At 38.7% G+C, this 22,901-nt stretch overlaps 1 protein-coding gene across 2 annotated transcripts in view; it reads right to left on the bottom strand.

Annotated features, from left to right (window-relative positions):
- GRAMD4 (GRAM domain containing 4) overlaps positions 1-22,901 on the bottom strand; it is a 75,525-nt gene that overhangs the window by 8,147 nt on the left and 44,477 nt on the right. For both annotated transcript variants that reach the window (XM_085570412.1, XM_021524821.4), the window contains exons 4-14: positions 22,014-22,134; positions 14,566-14,627; positions 12,527-12,656; positions 12,026-12,051; positions 10,099-10,190; positions 8,469-8,560; positions 7,515-7,563; positions 6,614-6,685; positions 5,258-5,301; positions 5,050-5,159; positions 3,688-3,842 (exon numbers count right to left, since the gene is read on the bottom strand). In XM_085570412.1, the coding sequence (XP_085426538.1) occupies positions 3,688-3,842; positions 5,050-5,159; positions 5,258-5,301; positions 6,614-6,685; positions 7,515-7,563; positions 8,469-8,560; positions 10,099-10,190; positions 12,026-12,051; positions 12,527-12,656; positions 14,566-14,627; positions 22,014-22,134 (953 nt within the window). The remainder of the gene's footprint in view (positions 1-3,687; positions 3,843-5,049; positions 5,160-5,257; positions 5,302-6,613; positions 6,686-7,514; positions 7,564-8,468; positions 8,561-10,098; positions 10,191-12,025; positions 12,052-12,526; positions 12,657-14,565; positions 14,628-22,013; positions 22,135-22,901) is intronic.

Here is a 22,901-nt window from a genome sequence, read left to right as displayed (position 1 = left end):
TTAGCTAACTATGCTTTCTAAAAAAAAAAAAATCTATAATACAACAATTTTCATTAACTACTTCCATAAATTAACTTCGGACTACTGCACTATGCTGCTGCTAGAGCATAAGCCTCTAATATGGTACCTGAACACAACCTTTCAAAGTGCTACCCTTTGATGGACACACTTTAGTGGGGTGAAGCACATGGTGCTAAATGTACCTATCTTAAAATACCATTTTTCTACAGTAAAGGCTATGTCTCATTAGATACAGCTAACTCACTGCAAACAGCTCCAATGATTGTAACTAGTGGGACTACTAATAGACAATATATAATCAGTACTCAGCTTGTTTTCAAGAGATAAACAAAGTATTACTGCACAAAAGAAGTTTAGGAAAAAAAAAAGAGAAAAAAAAAGCCACACAGAACAGCATAAACTCATTATGAATGCAAATGCTGAAAATGAAAGGAAGTTTTCCACACTATGATCCATACCTTTTCATGCCCTGACAGCTAGCAGGAAAAGAAACAAACAACACAAATGTGACAGTGACAAAAGAAAAAAAGTGAAATCTATTTAACAGTATAATACACAGAATAAAACATGAACCAAGTGGCACTGCAAGATTTTGCTCACAAACCAAGAGACTATGCACAATGAATGCAATTAAAAAAGAGTTACGAGTGGGTAGAGCACACCAGTTCAATTTATTCAGGTTACATTAGAAGCATTCATCTTTTCTGTGCTTTGAAGTTGTACTGAATTTTGAGAGTGTTGACACATAAAATAAAATCTGAATGGCTGCTGGCATCCTTGTATGTATCCTAGTATGGAGTTCCTAAAACCAAAGTATTTGAGTAAAATCTAGTTTTAAACAGAGCTCTTTAACCACTGGAGACTGCTCTGGCAACAAGCCTTGCTTCTGGAAGTTCAGCAGACAGTTTCTTTTGGAAAGCTTGCCTGTATTTTCATTTTCATCTTGGTGGGGTAAAACATGATTCCAAAAGCTGGCACTAGCAGCTCTGCTTAGCCCTACCATGCACATGCAGTTAAACAATTGGCAAGCTGACAGCCTGGAAGCTCAGGACTAAGCTCTTCTTCTGTAAAGGCCCAATGCTGCTGAAAGCCAAGTAGCTTCAGCAGCTTTTTTTTGTTACTTTGCACTGAATTGGCAGCACTCAACACCTCCCAGGATTTACACACTAAGAAAAGAAATCCAAAGCAAATGAAAACATGAAAAGTACAACTGCTAACTAGAAACCAGACTGACAAAACAGGCACAGCAGAGGGCTCCTGCAGTCTGCCTTTTTAGTGTACCTGTAAGACAATGATGCTTCAGGGGAAAAAAATAAAGCAAGTTAACATGGCTGATAGTAACTATTATCACTTCTGCAGTGCTGAGTCCCTGGAACCAAGGAAAATAATAGCTTCTTCAACAATCTGTGTGCAACTAAAGATGAAAAGAATTTTCTGAAGGCCTTCTTAGACAAGCTATTGGGCTGCACATGCACACAACCAGGTGAAGCACCATGGCCCAGAATACAAAACTTATCAAAACAAGAGGTCTAATGTTCTTTGTGCTGGATTAAGGACTATTTCTTCTCTCTGCTACACTGTTTCCTACCTACTTGTTATATAAAGAGATTAAAAAAAAAAATGGAGTTTAAACTTCAGTACAATTACCCATCTCGTGGCTGAAAATGTGAGTAGTTCTGTCCTTACTTCTAGTCCTGCCTAACACATGCAAATGTTTCCTCTTTACCACTCAGGCTTGAGACAACCAATGGTCAATCACTAAGAGAAAAGCATTTTGCTAAGCCTTAAATCTAACTGGAAGTGACTGGATTTGTAATGCTGGAAGAGTCCTGACTGTCTAAAAACATCACCAACAACCTAGAGGTAACTCCTTTTCATGTGATCTGTCATCAGCTTTTGACATACAACCTTTACCCATCAGATACTGCTGTCAGGACTGTTCTCTATGGACACAAGGTCAGAGTGATGGTACAGGCAATTAATATTGCATTGTGTCTAAGTTTACTCTGTCTTGTACACTGTTTAATAATAAGAAGCTGAAGTGAAGGCACACATGCTGGCACTATATGCTTTTGGGCTCTGCCTTTGCTATGAAAAAAAATTAACCCTCTTTGGATTTTACTTTTTAGTACAAAAATCTATTTTTCATACTATGACGTTTGCACGGATAAGAAAGGGCTAAGAAATTTTTTCTAAAATTACTGAGATCAAGTTCATGTTTTCAAAGGCATTTGGAAGCAGGTAATGCAGTCCTGCACATCCTTTCCAGGCCAAGGCCACTGAGCCAGACCTGGTAGTACAAAAACCCTGTCTCTACTTGCAAAATTAAAGCCATGAAGAAAAGCCAAAAGGAATAATTACTCTCTAAGTTTATGGATTCAAGTTGAATTGAATCAATCAATTCAAAATCTTTTCAGACAATTCAGAATCTTTCCACCTCTAAGGCAGATTAGAGAGATTTAGCAATATGATGTCACAACTACCAAGTATGTGAAAGAACCTGTAAATGTGAGAACCACAGAAGCTTTTAAGATCATCTTCTGCAAGCAAGAGAAATACAGGCCATGGATGGCTTAATCCAAGTGCTTATTAATCCGTCTCATCCCTTGGAAAACAGGAGCAGAAGACTCACTTTCTGTAATAGACTGTCCTTGTCCACTTCCTTCTGAAATAGTCAATTGTGCTGCAGTTCTTTTACCACCCTCTGCTCCACCACCCCTAGCCCCAGATTTCCTCTGAACAACTGAGGGGTCATGTGCTCCTCCCTTTTGCTCTCCCAGTTGTACACCAAGACTGAATTACTGCTCAGTACTGTGCATTTCAGACAGTACTCAGAAACTCCAAGAATGCAATTAGATATTGTGCTAAGAGGCATTAAGCAAATGCTAAAATGGCATTAGACGCAAGGTTTACTACAACTATTTTAATTTTTAAACTAATAAATATTGACAAATCCAGAGATATGAAAAACCCTGACTCAGTTACCATGTCAAGCCCCCAAAAAAATTACCAAAGATGCACAAAACACAATACTTAGTGATTTAACTTTGACATTTTAGCAAAAAGAAAATGTACTCCTGGAGTACGAACATGAAGTGATTTATCACCACTATGCTAAAAGGTCACCTAATACAAATAACCATGAGACATCATGTCTAAATATGTAAACTACCTTACTACCTTTGTTAGTGATTATCCCATTAGAAAGCTGCATATTATACTCAAGCCTTTATCTATTTTTAACTGCACTTCAATTTAAGTAAGTATGTAAATTTCAACTGAAAATGAATGTCTAAGAATAGAGAAAGTGGATACAAAAAGACTGTATTTGACAACAGAATTACAGAGAATGTAGATTAAAAGAAATTAGTATTAATATGGATGGTGTTATATTTGTGTGTTTAGCTTCATGATTCACAGTACATCTATACATAAATACACATTTTGGATAACTGATTCCTTTCATACAAGAAACAGAATCCATAGAAGAACTGTAAATCTTGAAAATAATAAAAAAGGGATATTACAATCAACTAACATTGATTGTAAAGATTTAATTAACCTTCTCTTTAATGTGCTCTAGTCACTGGAGAAAAGGAAAAGGGAAAAAGGGATCTGATTTTCAGAAGCTGGGAACATAGGGACAAAAAGATTTATTACCCTTACCCGTCTGGACACTGTAGCATTAGATCTTTCTTTGAGCTGAGGATCTGTCAGGAGACTTATCCAGATGATATAAGGAGTATCATACTTAGCTCTTAGTCTGGGGCATCGTTTGAAGATAAAATCAATAAGGAAAAACTTGATTCCAGCATAGAGTCCTGAAAAAAAGGTCACTTCAGTTTGAATGCTGAAGAGGCATTAAGAACATCACTGTTTTGATCATATTTTCAAAAGTTCACAAATGAAACTGAATCCTGTATACTTAGTCACAGTATTAAAACCATTCTCTTAGGTTTACTATTTTGTTATTCTTCTTTCAACACCAGAAAATTATTTTTCTTTCCTTCCCATCCCCAGTTCTTTTAAACATTTACATAGCCACTATTATGCAGAAGAACATTTGAATAATTCAAACATATGTTCCTTATTACCAGAAGCATTCTGAAAACATTATATACTACCAAAAGAAAAAACACACCAGAACATTCAACTATGCAGCTCCTGCAAGAATTTTAATGGCAACAGAGGGCTCTCATGTACTACATATAACTCTGTCTTCCAGTCCCAACTCTTATCTTATACAAGTTATTTCCTTGCCTTCTGCCATTCAATATGGGCTTAAAATTCTCACCCAAAACTTTACTGAGTGGAATTTGTATCTCCTAAGAGTCAAAAAATTATTCCTCACACATCTAAATTCAATTGCTGTGTCAAGCAAACCTACATATATGTTCAAGCTAACGAAATTTGAAGTTCAGTGACTCTAAAAGTAATACTAAGTTGATTACATCATTACTTTAATGAAAAAATTAGAGTTTTTGGTTCACAGTACAGGGCTTCATATATTAGCAAAGAGTCTCATGATGTAGTGAGAACCCTTTTCTCAATTCCCAGCTGAGACTGAGCATCTGTAACAGATCCACAGTAATCTGTTTATTTTGCCCATCCTCCAAGTTTTACCAGGAATCCCACTAACTCTTTTACTTTTGCCTACATTGTCATTTTCATGCTTCCTGTATAAAGCCACATATTTAATCTACAAGGATGTATGAGCAAAAAGCCTTCAACATAGAGGATTTTCCAGAAGCCTTGGAGATGACAGTCTGAGAAATTCTAAACTAACAGCTTATCATAGACTTCTCCTCAAGAAGCAAAAGCATTGTTCAGTCTTTTCCTATTACACACTGAGATGGTTTTCAAAATAGTCATGACAAATGATGCCAAGCACAATGAAAATACTTTAAAACACAGCATGATTTATTAATGCAGGTTTTCTCCCTTAAACTCTAAAATTCTCCTTCTAAAGATCATGTAAGTTTTAACCATTAAGTCTAGACTGTAAGATGAATTATTTATTGTGTTTACCCAATGCAAGCCCAAGAATCCTGTAGGGCAAAAAGCAGGATGCAATAAAAGCTGCCCATAGAGCAATGTAGAGCTTCTGTGTAATTTCTGGCTGGACCCACATGAACAAGCTGAAAAGAAAAAATAAGCAAAATTTTATTACCAGTGTTACAGATATTAGTAGAGTCTTGTTTTAAAAGGGAGGAAAATCTCATATCAGATAACTTACTTTTTAAATTTTTCCAATATGTCTGCCATCTTGCCAAAAAGGTTCTGCATAAGAAGCAAGAGAATTAAAATCAAGTCCTGCATTGTTTTGGAGTTTTTTGTCCACATAATGAAAACAAATAGCTTTCTGACTTTGTTGGCAACCAATTCCCAGAAGTGATTTTTTTTAAACTAATTTTTAGCTATTTTTATACTTCACAACTGAGTAAATACAGAACAGAACGGCAACAGATGATGAATTCCATCTCATTTAACCTTGTTCTGTAACTTGTGATTGATTATTACAAGTGAAGAAAACTATTTGATCCCACTGTCATGACTGAAAAGCATTTACATTACTGCCAATATTTTAAATTAAGCTGCCAATCTAAGAGTAAAGAGCTTCTGTTGGTAGGTAAAAAAACTGAAGGTTTCTTCAGACATTTTGGGTGCTGAAATTTCAGGAAGTGGTAACTGAGTTCATCGAAAGGACTATTAGCTTCTTGGAAACAGACCATTTTCATGTTTTATAATAAACCATTGGAGACAATAGATCTCAACTAATTCCAGCAAATGGGGAGACAATTGACCCCTGCTCAGGACTCAGGCCATATTCTCTGCCAGAGCACCCGAAAATTTCACATTTCCAATAAATTTCCAAAAGTGCTCATATAAACATATGCACCACCCCAGCAGAAGGAAGGAGCTGAGCAGTCACAGTTAGTAGGGAAGGTTAAACCCCTTCTCTCATCAGCACATCATCGAGCATGGCACAAGGCTGCAGTTCAACTGGATGGTGCAGTCACTCAGCTGCTACCTCATCCAACTCAGGGAGCTGGGAGAAAACCTTCCTTCAGCCTCCCCAGTACCAGCAGATTTCAAGGCTTGGAGGGAGTGGAGTTTTTTAAAACATGCTGTTTTACAGACAGTGCAAACTGTTGATTTAATACAGCTAAACAGACCACAGCCTTCAGCTAAATCTTAAAGGAACAGAGTCTCCTACATCAGTTCTACGACTAGCAAATTTAGGAGATGGATCCACACTCCAGTACAACTTAAAGATTCACCACCCAATCTACATTATCAGAAGCTTATATGATATATAAGGTAGAAAACTGTGAGAAGTTGCTTCTGTTCCCCTGTGGAGTTTGCTCAGAGCTGCAGTCAGAGAACCACAACCCATTCTCAGAAGCATCATGCCATTTCAGAAGCTCCAGGAATCTTCCTGAGATCTCCACTGCTCACAAGTAAAGTTCCCTTTGCAAGAGCATTTCTTCTTCACGCATTTGTTTTCACATGCTGTGTAACAACCTCCTCTGAGCACGTGGACCACAAACCCCCCTGTTTCTAAGGGGGCAGCCCAAGAGCAGCACAGTACCTGAGCCTTCTGAGCCACGTCTAGAACAAGCTGGAACTTTTCAGACACGGTCAGGTCCTCTTTTGGGTGCTCCTTAGGCAAGGAAGAGACAATCCATTCATTTACAGCTCAGATAAAATGTATTTTACAAAACTTGTCAGAACAAGGTGACCCCTCAACATTCTTAGCAATACTCATCTCACTTTTAATAGTCTCTACATTTACCATTTTCCTCCCTTGTTTCAGATCTACTTTTTATGTTTTTCATTGCTGGTTATTTTTAGTTTCTAATGTTTTGGGGGGCTCAGGGGAGACTTTATCATTCTCTACAACTATCTGAAAAGTAGTTGTAGTGAGGTGGGGGGGTCAGTCTTGTCTCTCAGGTATCAAGTGACAGATCAAGAGGAAATGGCCCCAAACTTTGCCAGGGGGGATGTAGATCAGCTATTCAGAAAAATTTGTTCATTAAAAGGGTTGTCAAGCCTTGAAACAGGCCGCCCAGGGAAGTGGAGCCACTATCCCTGGAAGTATTTAAATGACACTTAGATCTGCCACTTAGGGACATGTACCCTGACCCAGTGATGGGGCTGGCAATGCTGAATTAACAGATGGACTTGATGTTCTTAAAGAAAACAGAATGCAAGACTTCTTGAAGATCCCCAGGACCTAATTTGTCCCAAGCTGATAAATTAAAATTTATTTCAGAAATGTGTTTTAATTTTGGAATATTTTAGGGTGAAGCATCTGAACACAAGAGTGCTGTTAGTAAAGACTTGTAAATTACAAGGGAAAGAAAAAAAATGTAGTGTCTTCACTTGCAGCTTGCTCTTCCTTCCTTTCCAGCTACCCACACAAACACAGAGGAAGGTTTAAAGGTGTAATTATTTTGCAGGCATACAGGTGAAGCTGATCAAAGACCTACCATGTGCTCAGAAACTTCAGGCACAATGCTCCACTGTATTCTCCAACCCCTAGGAATGATGGAAATAGTTAAAGAGAGCAAGAACTCCATCCATCAACATGGATTATTTGTAAAAGGTTAAAAAGCAGTTTTATGCAATAAACACTTATGGCTTAAAACCAAATAATATAATCCCCAAATTAACAAAGAACCCACAACATAACAGAAGCACAAGTGGCCAACAGACAGCTTTAAAAATGTTAGTTAAGTAGATACTAAACAGAATCACTGCTTGTGGGTTTTATAACAAAAGCTAATGGTGTGCATGGCCTAAAGAATTAGGAATATTTTTCTCTTATTTTTTCATGTGAAGAAAATTACATCAACATATTTAGAAGCCTATTTGCTACCAGCAATTTCCAGGGAATACAATGTCAAACAGAAAGATCAATTAAGAAGTCAGAAAAGTATTTTACAATATGCACATTAAGGTCCTTTATGCCATTTTAAGGTGCATTAAAAAAACACCCATTTTAATTTGTAGAAGAGATTGACTTTACAAATGGAAGATACTTTGAATAAAGTATTTCAAGAGTATTTCAACTGCCATTTTAGGCCTAGGTAAACATTCTCTGCTGGGAAAAACAGCAAGCTTCAATATTGAAGGTGATGTTCTTCAAGTACTCTAAATATTGCAGAATTAGAAATATTAGAATTTTAGTGTGTTGAGGGATTTGTCTGAGACCATGCAACATTGTTTATGATAACCCAAGTCACAGGATACAAAGATAATTCCCAATAATAGTAGATTATAGAAACTGAGCAATGATACTTAGGATATTTGAGTTTGAATTTCACTGTCTTAAATGTAACTCACAATATTAGAAAAGGTAGCAGTTTACAACTCAGTGCAAGAATAACAAAACATCTTTCAAACAAAGCATTACTTAAGTAAGCTAGTATTTATGCAAATACCTGGCTATGAGGTAATTTAGGGATAACCTCAAAATTGCTAAAAATAAGAACATAGGAATGGCCCAGCCATGCCATACAGCATTGATGTAAATCTGCAGATTAAGAAGAAAAAACAAAGAGAGATGTGGATTACAAACTGGAGTACAGTGAGTTACATGAAATACCACTTCCCACTGTGCTGTTGGGCTCAGAGCCATCCAATTCATATTAAAAAAAGGTAATAAATTTTAGCCATTCTGTAACTGAAAACAGCCCCACATTCAGGAATGAAAAACCAAAACTAAGAATGAACCAAATCTCCAGAGATGACATTTAACTAGATCTCAGTTGCCTCAGAGAGAGTATTTTCAACACTACAATTACTTGAAAGGGTAGGAGGAAATAAAAAGAGGTAAACCCTCAAATCTATGAATCTGCTATGTGACCATGATTTGGTCAGCAATGGCACAGAAGCCATGGTATGGAAGTGGAATTACAGCAATTAGCCCCATACTGGGCAAAAGGATAAACTCTCACTCTATTATTTCAGGTAAATTAAATCCCAAATTTTTACCAAGACTAAATAAAAAGATTGCAGGAGAACAGATTTTATGTAAAAAGTACAAACACAAAAAGCTTCAAAAGATATTTTCCTCCCAGCTTCTGAAAACAGAGACTACAGTCTCTCTGTGAGAGACAATAGAGTTTTTACTGATAACCCCAAAGTGAAACATTGCTCTGGCTCCCAGGTCCCAGAGCTTTCAAAAAAACCAGCTCAAGTTTTTTCTTTCAGTTTTTCGCTGAAAAATGGGCTTACCAGGTCAGGCAATAGAAAAATCAACAGATACAGAGAAGGGACAGACAGAGGGCACTGGGAGGAGTGTCTCCTCCTCAGTATTCCTTCAGCTGTGCCATGCAAAATAGCAGAAGGTCTGTAACTTCCAGGGAGGTATTATTTAACAATAAGGTGAGTGACATTTTCACCACACAGCTATTGCCAATTCCTTTGACAGAAATTCATTTAATATACACTATGACTGAAAGAATTTAGATAATTTAATTAACAATAGGAGGAAGGAAAACAAATCAAAACTCCACTGGATACTTATGTCTCTTTGCAGCATCCAAACCTCATTACGATAGCATAGAAAGGCTCAAACTTAGCTCACAGGCCTAATGTTTGCACACTGAATCCTACTGAAATCAAGGCATTTTGACTCTGATCAGTATGACCCTAACAAATGGCAAAGAACCCTGATGGGGACAATAGCTTTTCATGAAATGTAATCACTACCAGCATTTCAGCCCTAGACAAGAAGAAAGTTTGCAGAGGCTGAAGTGATCATTGAATTACCAGGACTGGGAGATGAGAAACAAGAAAGGAGTGAACAATACCCAGATAGTTCTAAGTTATTTTAACAATTACAAAACTATGCTACAAGACACCCAGGAAACACCCAGGAAAATTTTACTGGTTTTATACATAACAGAAGTGACTACTACTGGTATTTTGTGTCAAATGAAATTACACTTTTTGATTTGACTTGAACTGTAGCACAACTCCTACTCAGATATGGCAGTTTCAAATAATTTCAGCAAATAATGTATTTTTTCAAGTTCTTACTACTCCTGGAGGAGTAGGATAACTTACAATAAAGGCAATAGCAGAAGTGTAGATAGAATACCAGTCTAATAAGGCAGAAAGATTCTTCACAAAATTTGTAACAGGTTTGGCACCTCTCTCTAAGTGGAAGTTGAGAAAAAACACAATATTAGAATTAGCTGGCAGTGGTTAAAACACTTGTAAATTACAAACAATTGAATTAGAAAACTAGAGGAATATTCATGACATGTAATGAGAAAAAGGCTTATCCAAATGAAAAAAAAAATAAACCTGCCAATGTAACTGAACTATTAAAGAATGCACTTCCAAAAACTGAAGTGTTACCCAAAATAAATGTTACATCTCAACCTTTAAGTATACAGACAAAGGAAAAAAAATCAACATCTTTTATAAGGGTACCCAGGATGCTAAAAGCAGCTTGTTCTCAGCCTTGTTCACATTACCCCAGAGACTGTATAGGTCAGTTTGGCTCATTGTAAAACAATGTCCATTAACCTGACTGAATTACAAGCCACCAAGGAACAACTGAGAATCACAGAACCATTTAGGTGGGAAAAGACCTTTATGATCATCATTGTGTTCGACCATTAACCTAGCATTGTTGAATCCAACACGTCCCTAAATTATTTTCTCTGCAGGGCCTTCCTACCCACCATCAGATCAACACTCCTATCCAAGTTTGTGTCATCTGCAAAATGACAGGGAGCACTCCATCCTGCTGTCCAGATCATTGATAAAGATATTAAACAGAACAGACCCCAGTACTGAGCCCTGGGGAACACTATTTGTGAGCAGGTGGATGTAGCTCCATCCCCCACCACTCTCTGGGTCAGGCCATCAGGCACTTTTCTACCCAGCAGAGCATACACCTATCCAAGCCATGATCAGCCACTTTCTTCAGGAGAATGCCATGTGAAACAGCATCAAAGGCTTTACTACAGTCTAGGTAGCCAACATCAGAGCCCTTCCCTGCCTTGCTGCTGCTTCACCAGATTTATTAAAGCCAGAGAAGATCTCCTGGCTCTGTATCTCTGCAGGATTCTACCCATAGCTAGCACTTTGCTGCTTACCCTTCCTAAGCCAAGCAACCCAGCACATGACTCCCTGAAGAAGTCTGTCCCTCACCTCTGCAGACCTCTGGTCCTGCTGTCACTGCATGGGACACTGACCTGGGCTGGGAGAGGCCTACACACAGACACATCCAGCCAGCAAGAGGAGCTCTTCCTCAGCTCCCTAAAACCCTCTTATCCTTTACCATCTTTCACGACTTGGGCAAACTAGCTGGGGAACACAAGGAAACAGGAGAGGGCTGCTGCAAGACCACCAAGGCCCCTGTTGGACCACACCAGTTTTGCCTTTACTGGTGAGAAGAATGATGATACCTCCTGCACAGAGAGCCTGAGAAGCTTTCACTCTCTTTTGCAGTAGAACTCGCAACTTTTCAAGTCTTTCTTCAAGAGAGCTTCTGACTTGCTGTCCCAGTTTGTTTGGCTTGAGACTCAGCTATCCTAAACACACTTCCTATGTGAAGTAATTAAGCAATTAGTACTAGATTTCCTTAAGCATCAGCAGCACAACCAAAGCAGCAGATGAAAGTGGAAGGGCACACCCAAGGCACTGGAAGAGCTCACGGACTCAAGCACTGCTTCCACCCACTCTGCTGCAGCAGCCTACACCAAGCCCATAGAGAAGATTAAAACTTGAAAGACTGGAAATCACTGGTGACACCAACATTCTGGAGAGCTCTGAGTCAGGCTCCTCGGACAATAGGGATCTAGATTTTGTGGCTAACCTAGAGGAAGTTAGGAACCACCCAAAATTTAAGTTTAATACTATTTTTTTATTTTAAAAGGTATTCTGAAGGCAATGCATGTACACCACTAACAACAAGTCAAGTATTCTCCAAAATGAAACCAGAACAAACACAATGAATAAAATATTGCTAAGTACTTACTTAATCTTTTCATATTTTCAGTCAACCTGGAAAATAATAGATAAAAGCAACTTGATAAATAGACAACTAGTGCACATTTGTATACATTTGATCCTAGAAATATTCTTCACAGTTATAAACTATATGTGTGTAAAGCTTAATTCTTGACTGCTACAAAATCTGTTTCTAGCAATTAATACAGTCTACCTTGCACAGACTGAAAACTGAAGTTTAAAAGCTCTCCAGCCTAAGACTTTGTTCATTGTTTCTGGGAGGCATATAACAAAACCTGGTCAATAATACAAATCTTATTTTATTTCAGACAGCAAATAAACTTAAAATCTCATGTTTTGTCCAAAGCAGTCATAAAACTTTTGAGGTAGTCCTGTACTTTTGGTTGTTACCAGTTGTTATTGAAGCACTTGCTCAAACCATACAAAAGGTTGGTTAAAAAGGGAAAAAAAAGTAAGGGAAAAAACCAATCTGTAAAGGCACCAACAATTTCTCACATTAGGAATTTACCTTCTAGCACTAAGTGGCTCTTCTGTTTCCACTGTATTCTCTTCTGGCTGAAATCTGAAGTCCTCAACATACTCCCCAAACCTGTCACAAAACCACTTCTGGAGTCTTGAGACTGTGTGACTACTCTTATCTATAAAAGAGAAGCACTAAGTATCAGGATAATGCTAGAAGACATCTTTAACCAATGCCAGCCTGTTCCCACACATGCTGCTTTTTTGGGAAGCGCACTTTGTACAGCTTCCCCATCCTTCACCAACACTCTTCGTGGAAACTTGCAGTTTATTTCTGCTGTTGCACAGGAACCCAACGGCATTAAATTGGTAAAATAAGACTAAAGGTGACTCCTGCACTGCTCTTAGGACAGTACATGGAAGCATATTATTACCCAAAGTACAAAGAGTAAAACATCCTAACAAACAGTAATTTTTAACAAACACAGTAAAAACATTTTCTGGTTAAGTGACTTCTGTAAACGAAAGACTGACGTCAACCTCAGTGCTCCCTGTTGTGCTGAAGGGTCACCTTGAGAAATGCAAGTGCAAAGCAAAACACTCCTGAGCACAGAGCTGGACAACCACCTTGCAGCCACAGGGATCTGACAGGAAAGGGAGGTGGGAACAGAAGCAAGATTCTGCTAGAGGTATTTTTACTTCCACTTTCCAACCACTGATAGTTCATAAAGATTGTGTGTGTGTGTGTGTGTGTCTTTACAAAGTTATACAAAAAAACCATGCAGTTTTTTTTTTTCTAAATCAGCCTTCAGAAATTATGCTGCATATACCACTTTCTATATATGGAATATACAGTCATAATACTACCTGGGAAGCCTACACAGCAAAATAATGAAGTGATGCACACTTTATGTCAGTTTCAGTGGAAAAATACTACATAATATAGGGGTACATGGAAATAAAATTTGGCTAAAAGCCTTAAGGCACTGCAAGTGGGAACAAAACAATCATCTGTAACTCACAAAATTGTGGTCTAGAAGGAACAGACAGACTATTTGGAAACATAGCTAAATACAGTAATGTCACAAAGAGGATACTGGTCATAATTACTCCATGACCAAATTTAGTGCAGAATTCCATTAAATTAATATATGATTAAACAGAGGCATGGAAGATTCATCAGCCAATTACAACAGCCAAAATGATGCATTTAAGCTCATGAAAAAAAAACCACTGGTGCTCAGAAAATAGAATCAAGCCATTTATTAATGATTTACAATGAAATCCAGAAAAACAAGGAATTTAGTGACTGTTTACAGCTGGGACAACGCTTCCATTTGAGAATAAAAGTATGAAGTAGCTTCCCACACACTAATAATTCAGAAAATACTGAGAAAGAAATTTTGACAAGAGAAAAAAAAATGTCATGTTGTAGCTCAAGTAACAGAAAGCATTGACACTACAGAAGTACAGGAGGGGAAATTTCAGATTTAGTCCACTGATTTAAAAGCCTAAGTCTCAATCACAAGCTGTTGGAAAAAAAGTAAAAGTGTACTGAAAGATTGAGAATTTGACTGTTGCCTAAGTTCTTTCAGACATCAGTAAATTATTGAATTCATAACTAGCATCAGCTTGAGAAATGTATGTGGCAGTGTAGGTGTCTAACAAGTTAATAACTCTTAATCTTACTCCTTCTCCAGAATGTCTCCTCTTTTAGACGAAGGAAGCAGTAATATGGTTAGTGGCATAACAAACCTTCTGCAATTGAGAACAAAACAGAACTTTTTTTCTAGGTATTACTCCTGTTTTCTGGTAAGTCAAGGATCAGCAAGGTATGCCAGAATGATGAAGTGAGCCAACAGGTTTCATTACATACCTAAAGGCCTAACAATATACAATAAATTCCTTGCTCAGGTATGCTAAGTCAACTAAAAAAGTAAATGCAGAATCATGTACAGAGAGAGGTTGCTTGAATTGTCATTTATAATCAGCTTCTTCAGAAGCAAGATTTGATCTTCTAAGGATCTCAAAAAAAAAAAAAAAGAAAAAATCCAACTGAGGTGCTGTTAGAGATCTGATGAAGCTCACCTGTTCCATTGGCTTGTGCCTGTGGCTTTGTAGGTTGCTGAGCTGCAGGCACCTCTTCTGCCCTACAAAGAAAACAGAAACAATGTGAAATGTTACAGAGGAAGAATTTATTCCCTTTTACATATAGGAAACACCAGAACCTCCACAGCTGAGATTATAAAGTCATGACAAAAGAAAACCCAGTTTACACCCTTTCAAAAGACTCAAAATACTTGCTTTTAGGATCCTAGGAAATACCATCCACTGCAAAGTGGGGTTTAGTCATTCCTGTTACCAACAGCTCAATTTCATCTTACAACTGATCAACAAAGTAGTATTAAATTTCTTGCATTATTTATGCCTTTGTGTGGTATATTCATTGCAATGCCTGCCAGGAAAATTTTTAAGAGCTGTGACTTTTCCCACAGCAATAAATTAAAAGGGATTCCACATCACAAGTAGATAACCACAGCAGTAGAACAAAACCACAATTTAACACACAAATCTCGAATCCTGCCATCACTACTAGGGTCAAACAACTTCACAAGAGGAGCACGTGTTAAGAATTATTTAAAATGTTATACTGTAAACTCTCAAAATATACAGATCACAACCAAGTTGAAAAATAACTTTAGAAATTGAAACAGCCTGAAAAACTGCCAACAATAATGTTCTAAAAATATATGTCAAGTAGCTGGCATCATGAGTCTCACCTTTCAAAATGACTCAAGAATGTTCTCATCCATTAAAAGTGAACAGATTTTTTTAAACACAAATGCTTTTGGCATTCTGTACATGTGCAAGGCTTCAAATTACATTTGTACACAGCCTCCAACTGCCAACCTGTGTTGAGAATAATTCAGGCTTCAGTCCCACAGTCGTCAGTCATCCATGCAGATATCATACAGAAAGATTTTTCTAATGAAGCAGGAGCTTTGACAAAATAACAACCAGCCACAGCAAGCTTTACCTGACAGGGAGTTGTATGATTGAAAAGATTACTTCTTGAAACAAAAAAGTGTCCATTGTGCAATTTCATGATCACTCATTTATCAGGCAATGTAAGCATTTTCAAATGTTCCTTTCATCTTTTGCTCCTCAGAAAGGGAATCAAGTTAAACATGGTCAGCAAACAAAGAGAAGGAAGAGGGATCCTACAGCACTGGGCAGACTGCAGCAATACAGTCCTTTCTCCTGCTGTTCCTCTAGAAAGGACATGAGGAAAAGATACCACTGTACTGCCTGCACATGGAAAAGGTCATTACTACTGTGTGCTGCTCAACATTACCATACATCAATGAACATGATGGAGAAACTACAGAACTTATTACCTCCCTTCCTAAGCATTCCCGATCCTTAATGAGGTTTCCACATCCTTGTTCATTTCTAAAAAGAACATATAGAAGTAATTTACTAATTTATGAATTACAGCTCAACATTTATTGGCGTTAATGAGCTGAAATCAATGGTTTTTGCTTTGAAAGACACTTGCTTTCATGATTTATCAGGATTTTTCCCCATGGCTTCTGTATTTGCGGCAAATTTTCCTTTCAAAAGTCACCTGAAATATCATCAGTTTATTTTCTTTAGCTAAACTTTAACTTTGGTTTCCATGTCATTTTACCCCTGTGTCTATATAAGCCACAGGTTCCTCACCTAAAACTCCTCCTATCCTTGCTTCTTCTCCTATACCCTTGCATATCCTCCATTTCCAGCTCTCAAAAGACAGGCAGCAATAAACATGATCAAATTTGCACCAGCTATTATACAGCAATGTCTTGTTTTCCTCTGACAGCCACACATCAGATGGTTACACCATGCAGTTGAGCATTTTCAACTGAGATATGTCATTCAGACTGTTTCATTGATGCTGAAGCCATATTCAGGTGGAAAGGAGGTGGTCATTAACAAGCAGGCAGGAGCCACTTACTCAGCCCATTCCAGCCAAGTGGAGGCACTGACTGAGGTGGTGTCACACCTGCACTCCCAGGACAGAGCCAAGATGAGATCCCACCACTGTCAGCTGCCAGAGTCTTCAGGCTGGGTCTTCCTTTGACATGCTGGGATTTATTTTCAAAAGCAGCACAGCGTCATTACTCCCCACATTTCTTAGGCAAAAAATCAAGAAAATCTCATCAAGAAGTAGCTCTGTGCAGCAGCCTGACTGGGCTCCATCAGGAGCATATGACAGTTGGCTTTGGCCTTTCTTGGTGCTTTTGTTTCATTTTTCTGGCAATGTCTTACTTGCCATCTGCCTGTTACTTCTTCCCCATGAAGAACCTGACCTTTACGAATCATCAGGTTAATGACAGCTCATTACTGCACCTGTGAATCAGGTTATAATTAGCCACCTCAGACAGATCTGTGACAGGAAGCTCAGACTTCATTGTTTGGGCTTGCACACCTACTGGGAAGTTCAATTGCAAAACCAGGTCATGTTGAACCATCCAGCTCATCAAGACTACTGACAGAGGTAAGAAATTATCTTTCCAAGTTTCTGGACAACTCTTTATGCCAGAGATAATTTAAAAGGCTGAAAACATAAACAGTCCCCAGACAACACTGTGTTCCTATGTGGGCTTCCTAACCGCAGCCTGAACCTAAGAAAACAAGCTGCATTAATTCCTCCTGGACATGCTTTCCACCCAGAAAAAGGGTGTAACTGGTAAAACCAACACATCACCAACATGAAAGCTAGGTCATCTTTATGCAACTAGAGATTGCAGCCATTTAAAACACAGGCTGTTTGAAACAGATAAGAGCAACTCAGACAGCGGAGGAGATAAACATAAACTGTCTTTTTTATCTCTCTTTTATTTTAATATATTGAGTTCAGGGAAGCATCAATATTAATGAATATTAGAGCTATTCATGACTAGGACACATGTACCTCTCAAAACAACTAGCACACTCTGATGCAGTGTCCATTCAGTGCTGCCCCACAGAACAGCACCCAAGTGTTATTATTTAGTTGCAAGTATAACACAAAAGTTAAGGGAACCTTGACACTGAAGGCTATTTCCCTAAAATAAATATTTTTATTTCTGCACATTAGGCCCCGAATACAGCTGCAAGTTGAGATATCTGTGAATCAACAGACTCCCCCAAAAAACTGGATGCAGACTAGAATTGCTGGACACAACAGGTGCAGCCACTGCCATGATGTTCTCAGACCTATTCAAAGCAATTTTCCCACAGGCTAACTCCAAAGTTCACAAGCAACCCACCACCAGTTTTTCAACTACTGTTGTAGAGGGCTTTCAAGGCTGTTAACACTTTCCCAACTGCTAAAAGCAGTAGGAATATGTGTGAATATGTGTGTACTTCCATCAAAAGCACATCCCAACCTCATACATGCAAAAATAAGCAGGTATTTTCTTAGCCTAGTTTAAAAACACATATTTCAGGTATGCATGGCTTCTTACCCAGAAGAGCTGTTAAAAAACAAACTAAATAATTCTCATGTTTTCCATCTCCTTCCCATTAAAACACACCACACATTTCAGAAGCCCTTGCTATTCTCATATACAATGAAGGAATAGTGACTTATGCAGAAGCATTTTTTATTTGGTCCTTGTAAAAATAGTTCACAATGATACTAATGACAAGGTGTGCTGCATAACTCACAAGCTGCTGGTAAGTGCTGTTGCAAAATTTTTGTTCTTTTTTTCTTTTTCGGCACAATTATAGCTCACAATTTGTAAATATGGCAGTTACAGCTCACACAAATTATTCCAGATTATTTATGCATCATTCTGCTCACAATATGTCATAAGCTTCAGCTGCCACACCAAATGCTGTGATGTTCTGAACGTGCTGAAGCCACAGTATTTGTGAATGATCAGATATACAAACAATAAAGACCATGACAAACAAAAGCACCAAAACCCCTCTTCTTCCACTCCACCCTCTTCCTTGTGCACAACTGTGATCCCAATGAGGGAAGCCCATGTTCTTCACTAGAAAAAAAAAAATAGATTTTGAACTTGTTTTCTCCTTGCCAAACATCTTTCATCAAGTTTTATATTGCTATATGTATTACCTGCCTCACAAATACTTTTGAATACAGCAACTTTTAAAATATTTTCTTTCTTATACCACAGCACAGTTTGATTTTCATTAGCAGTTTACTTCTGCAAGCAAAAAGAACAGTACACGCAAACCCCAGCCTTCAACTAAGTACCACAAAGCTGCTCTCTCCCCTACCAGGGGACATATGAATATCCATCTTAAAACTGCAAACAATTACCTTAGTAGAAGGGTGAATTTGACATAACCAGATAGAACTTGCTGCAGTTACTTTGTTTAATAAAATTAAATTTCCATCAGGCATAAATATGGCCTATAATATGTAAATATTTGACTATGTAAGGCAATAGTTCACCTTTAGTCCTAAGAAAATTATTTTTACATGTCCACAATGACGTGGAAAATATAGTAAGCAGTGAAGAATTTCACACAATGAAGCACAAGTTAAGGAAAAATCATGGACAAACAAAATGCTTTCCTCCTAGGTAGAAACCAAAAAAAATTCAGTCTTATTTTGTTGTCACCTTACGCATCCTGCCTGTCACACAGAGGTTGAAACAGTAGTATGACCAGTTAGAGAAACACTTGGGTAGAGAGGGTAATTGGCTGAATGTAATCCCCAAGTGCAATACCCAAGCTGACAGGACTAATGCAATCCTTAGGATATCTAAATTGCACTCAGGGAGCCATGTCATCCTACCTTAATTTAGCAATGTCACTTCTGCTAGAGATTTGCTGTTGTTCACAACCCAACAAGGTACGTATGTCAGCACAAATATTGATAAACAAAGACCCTCCATCTCTTTTCTCTGTAAAACCCGTGCTCATAAGCTGCAGTGGGCCAGATCAGACTCTGAGTCAGGCTTATTATTCTGAAGCAGAGTGGGATGATGAGTACCATGGTGCAGAAGAAGACAGCTCCTCATCCTCCTCCAGGATGCACAGCCATGAGGAGATCTCTTTCCCCCTTCTCTGTGCATGACCTGGAGTCCAGGCACAGCCACCCTCGGGACAAAGCCAAAAACCTGTGCCAGCACTAAAGACAAGCACGTGGAATTTGCATCACAAGCAACTTCTTCAAGGCAGCAAGTCACAGGTGAGAAAGCATCCTTTCCTTAAGCATCAGTTTCATCTACCAAGAGCAGGAAACAATGCTCAGTGCTTTGTACAGCTGTTACTGTGCTGATACTCTCAGCATGCAACAGCCCTAAGCTTCTCCTCAACTGTCCACTCTAACAGGCAACACCAGTCTAGACACACAGCCAGGCCAACCAGCACAGGCAATAAAAATGCACTCTCACATCCCAGCTGTAAGAGCAACTTTTACAGTCTGGGCCACCTTCCCACTGCACAGCTGTGGTGCTGGCTTGGGAACCAGAGTTCCACAAGGACCTTCGAGAGCCCCTCCTAAGCTGACTTGGCAGTCCTGGTCGAAGACTTCACATAGACCAACCCTGCACAGAACCAGTGATTTTGGAAAACCATCACTGTGAAATACCACCCAAAAAAATCCCACTGTAGTGGATACTAAGAATAAGAGGGAAAGCCTAATCTATCTTTTGTTATCCAAAGCCTTGGTGCACCAACAGTCTGAATACTTTTCAAACTCTTAAAACAGTTAAAGAATGGCAACTGAATTGATGAAGGGGATGGAGCACTCTTAAAGAGACAGTGGAAAAGCTGGAACTCTTTAGTTTGGAGAGAATGTAAGTTAAGAAAGGACTCATTAAGGATGGCAAATAAACTGAATGCTGACCAGTAATTCACCAAATCTTACAATTCAGTAATTATAGGGCACTTCTTGAAACCACTATAAAATCTGTTAAAAAGGAAAGCAAATAAAATGCTTCTTTAGAGTTAAGATGGGACTTCTGTAATGTGTTGTCTCAACAGTTTCCAGAAGAAGATAGCTCCAGCAATTAATAGTGTTAAAAAAATTCACGGATAAGTGGTCTGCCAACAGAGACTGAAGTGAAAGATAGCAATGTACCTTCTGACACCCGTAAATACAGTGTATGTGTATGCTTACAGTGAGCGGTTAAGGGAACTGGGAGTGTTTAGCCTCAAGAAAAGGAGGCTCAAGGGGAGATCTCATTGTCTACAACTGCCTGAAAGGAGATTGTAGCCAGGTGGGCATCAGCCTCTTCTCCCAGGTAACAAGCTACAGGACAAGAAGAAATGATCTCAGGTTGCACCGGGGAGTTTTAGACCTGGTATTAGGAAAAATTCCTTCACCAAAAGGGTTCTCAAGCACTGGAACAGGCTGCCAAGGGACGTGGTTGAGTTACCATCCCTGGAGGTATTTAAGAGACATATAGATGTGGCTCTGGACTGCATGGTTTAGTGGTGGCCTCAGCAGTGCTGGGTTAATAGCTGGACTTGATGGTCTTAAAGGTCTTTTCCAAACTAAATAATTCTATGATTCCATGGGAGCAGAAGGTAGACAGAACAGAAAGAAACTAGGCCCACATGTTTCTATAAATAGCTCCTACTTCCACTGCTACCAGTGGATGTGGACTGGCCTGGGAAGGAAGATATTTTTACACCCGAGTACCAAATTAAGTGGGAGGCTGGGAAGAATCTGCATGGCACTGGGAAACTGCATATCCAAGCAAAACATTTTGCCTGTCTGCTCTTGCTTGTCACCTCTAAGTAAGTGGCAGTGCTTAGCATGTGATCATCAACTCAGCCTGCACTGTCTCCTGACGACAGCACTTGGTGGTGAGCCACAGATCCTGCTGCCGAGTAATCTCAGCTGCTGCTGGGGAAGATAAAACAGGCAGCTACACATACAAGGGGTCCAGAACAATCAGGCCCCCAAGCAACTGCTGTGGTCTGAAGATCTGTGTAGCTAAGCAGAGTAAGGAGAGACAACATCAAATGTGACGCTTTGCATCATCAAGATGAATGCCCTTGAGGCCGAAAGGACCTAGGAGCATGGGGAGGTGTTTTCATCTGTCACTGCAGTGGCAAGAAATGCTCGAATTCCAGTTACTCATGTGCATTTAGGGCTTTGCTGTGGCACTGGGACATCCTTGCTGCTGCTAGAATTAGAATAACAAGGATTGGGCAGTCTGGAGAAGACACAGGTCTTGAGAAGGATAAGCATATGCAATGGCTTGGCAAAGCTCTGACATTCACTAACTCCAGGAAGGCAAGATCCCAGAGGGAGAGCATCAGAAGTGAAATGAAAAATATCTCAACTAGAAAGTGTCACGGCACTTCTATAGCTACAGCAGCATGTATGGCCAGGTAACTCATATGTACATGGATGTTAATTATGTATTTTTACAGCACAGCATAGACAGCTGCCCTCTCTGTGACCAGTAATTTATTTTAAGAGCACCTAGACTGGAAATATATGCTTTTACCAGCACTTCCCAGAGACAATCAGAGATCTCAAGTGGCTTTCAGCTCCACAGTGAAGATGTTTCTCTTACCTTGCTTTAAGTACTTCATTGACTCTTTGTTCTAGTTCTAATCTCCTCTGCCGTTCCTTTTCTAGCTCCTGCCTTAGTGTTTCAGCGTTTGTTTCTTCTCTCAGCTTCCTGAGCTCCTCCTCTGTTAATTAAAGAAGAAGAAGAAGAAGAAGAATATAAAGATTTAGTTACCCTGAAGTATTTCTATAAGAAATTTAAAATCTAATTATGACAGATTTGGTGTGGGGGATTTTTTTAGCTGTGCTATACCAAATATGTTCACCAGAAAAAAACATGTATTTAAGGGCTAGACAGACTTCATAAAAAGCACACAGCTGTATCAAGTACAAACTGTTTCATTACAATTGTTAAGCAAGGAGGAAAACAACTCCAAAGTTTTCTTTTCAAGATGCAAAACAAGCCCTTGGTACAAGCTATCTTTACTTAAACACGACATACTCTTCATTCCCCAAAGAAATAATCAACAGGAAAGGCTGTCTATTGCTAAATCCAGTGGTCATAACAAAAAAGTATCTGTTTTTTTTTCCCATGTGGGTGAAAATATGAAACCATAAATTCAAAAGAAGTTATATGATGCCATATAAACCTGTGGCCATCTATTCCTGGCACTAAGTCAGATGGACCTTCTACGAGCATCAGCACCTTATAATTTTAACAAAGGGTTGTGAAACAAGAAACTACGTTAAAATTTTTACACATTTCCAAGGTTATTGTGTGCCCTACTAACTTCCATGTAATAATTATATATATATATATATATAAATATACTCACATATTTACTTATACAAACACATACACACTCTCACAACGTTTTTCACACAAAGTCAGTATCAAGTATGCATAAGGCTTTTTTGTGGCTAATTATCCTTGCTTTTTGTCACTGGAAGT

This window comes from Lonchura striata, chromosome 1A (assembly GCF_050655825.1).
Source record: "Lonchura striata isolate lonStrDom1 chromosome 1A, ASM5065582v1, whole genome shotgun sequence".
Taxonomy (NCBI): Eukaryota; Metazoa; Chordata; class Aves; order Passeriformes; family Estrildidae; genus Lonchura; species Lonchura striata.
Note: the sequence above shows the minus strand (reverse complement) of the source record. Positions and strands in the feature narration are given on the sequence as shown.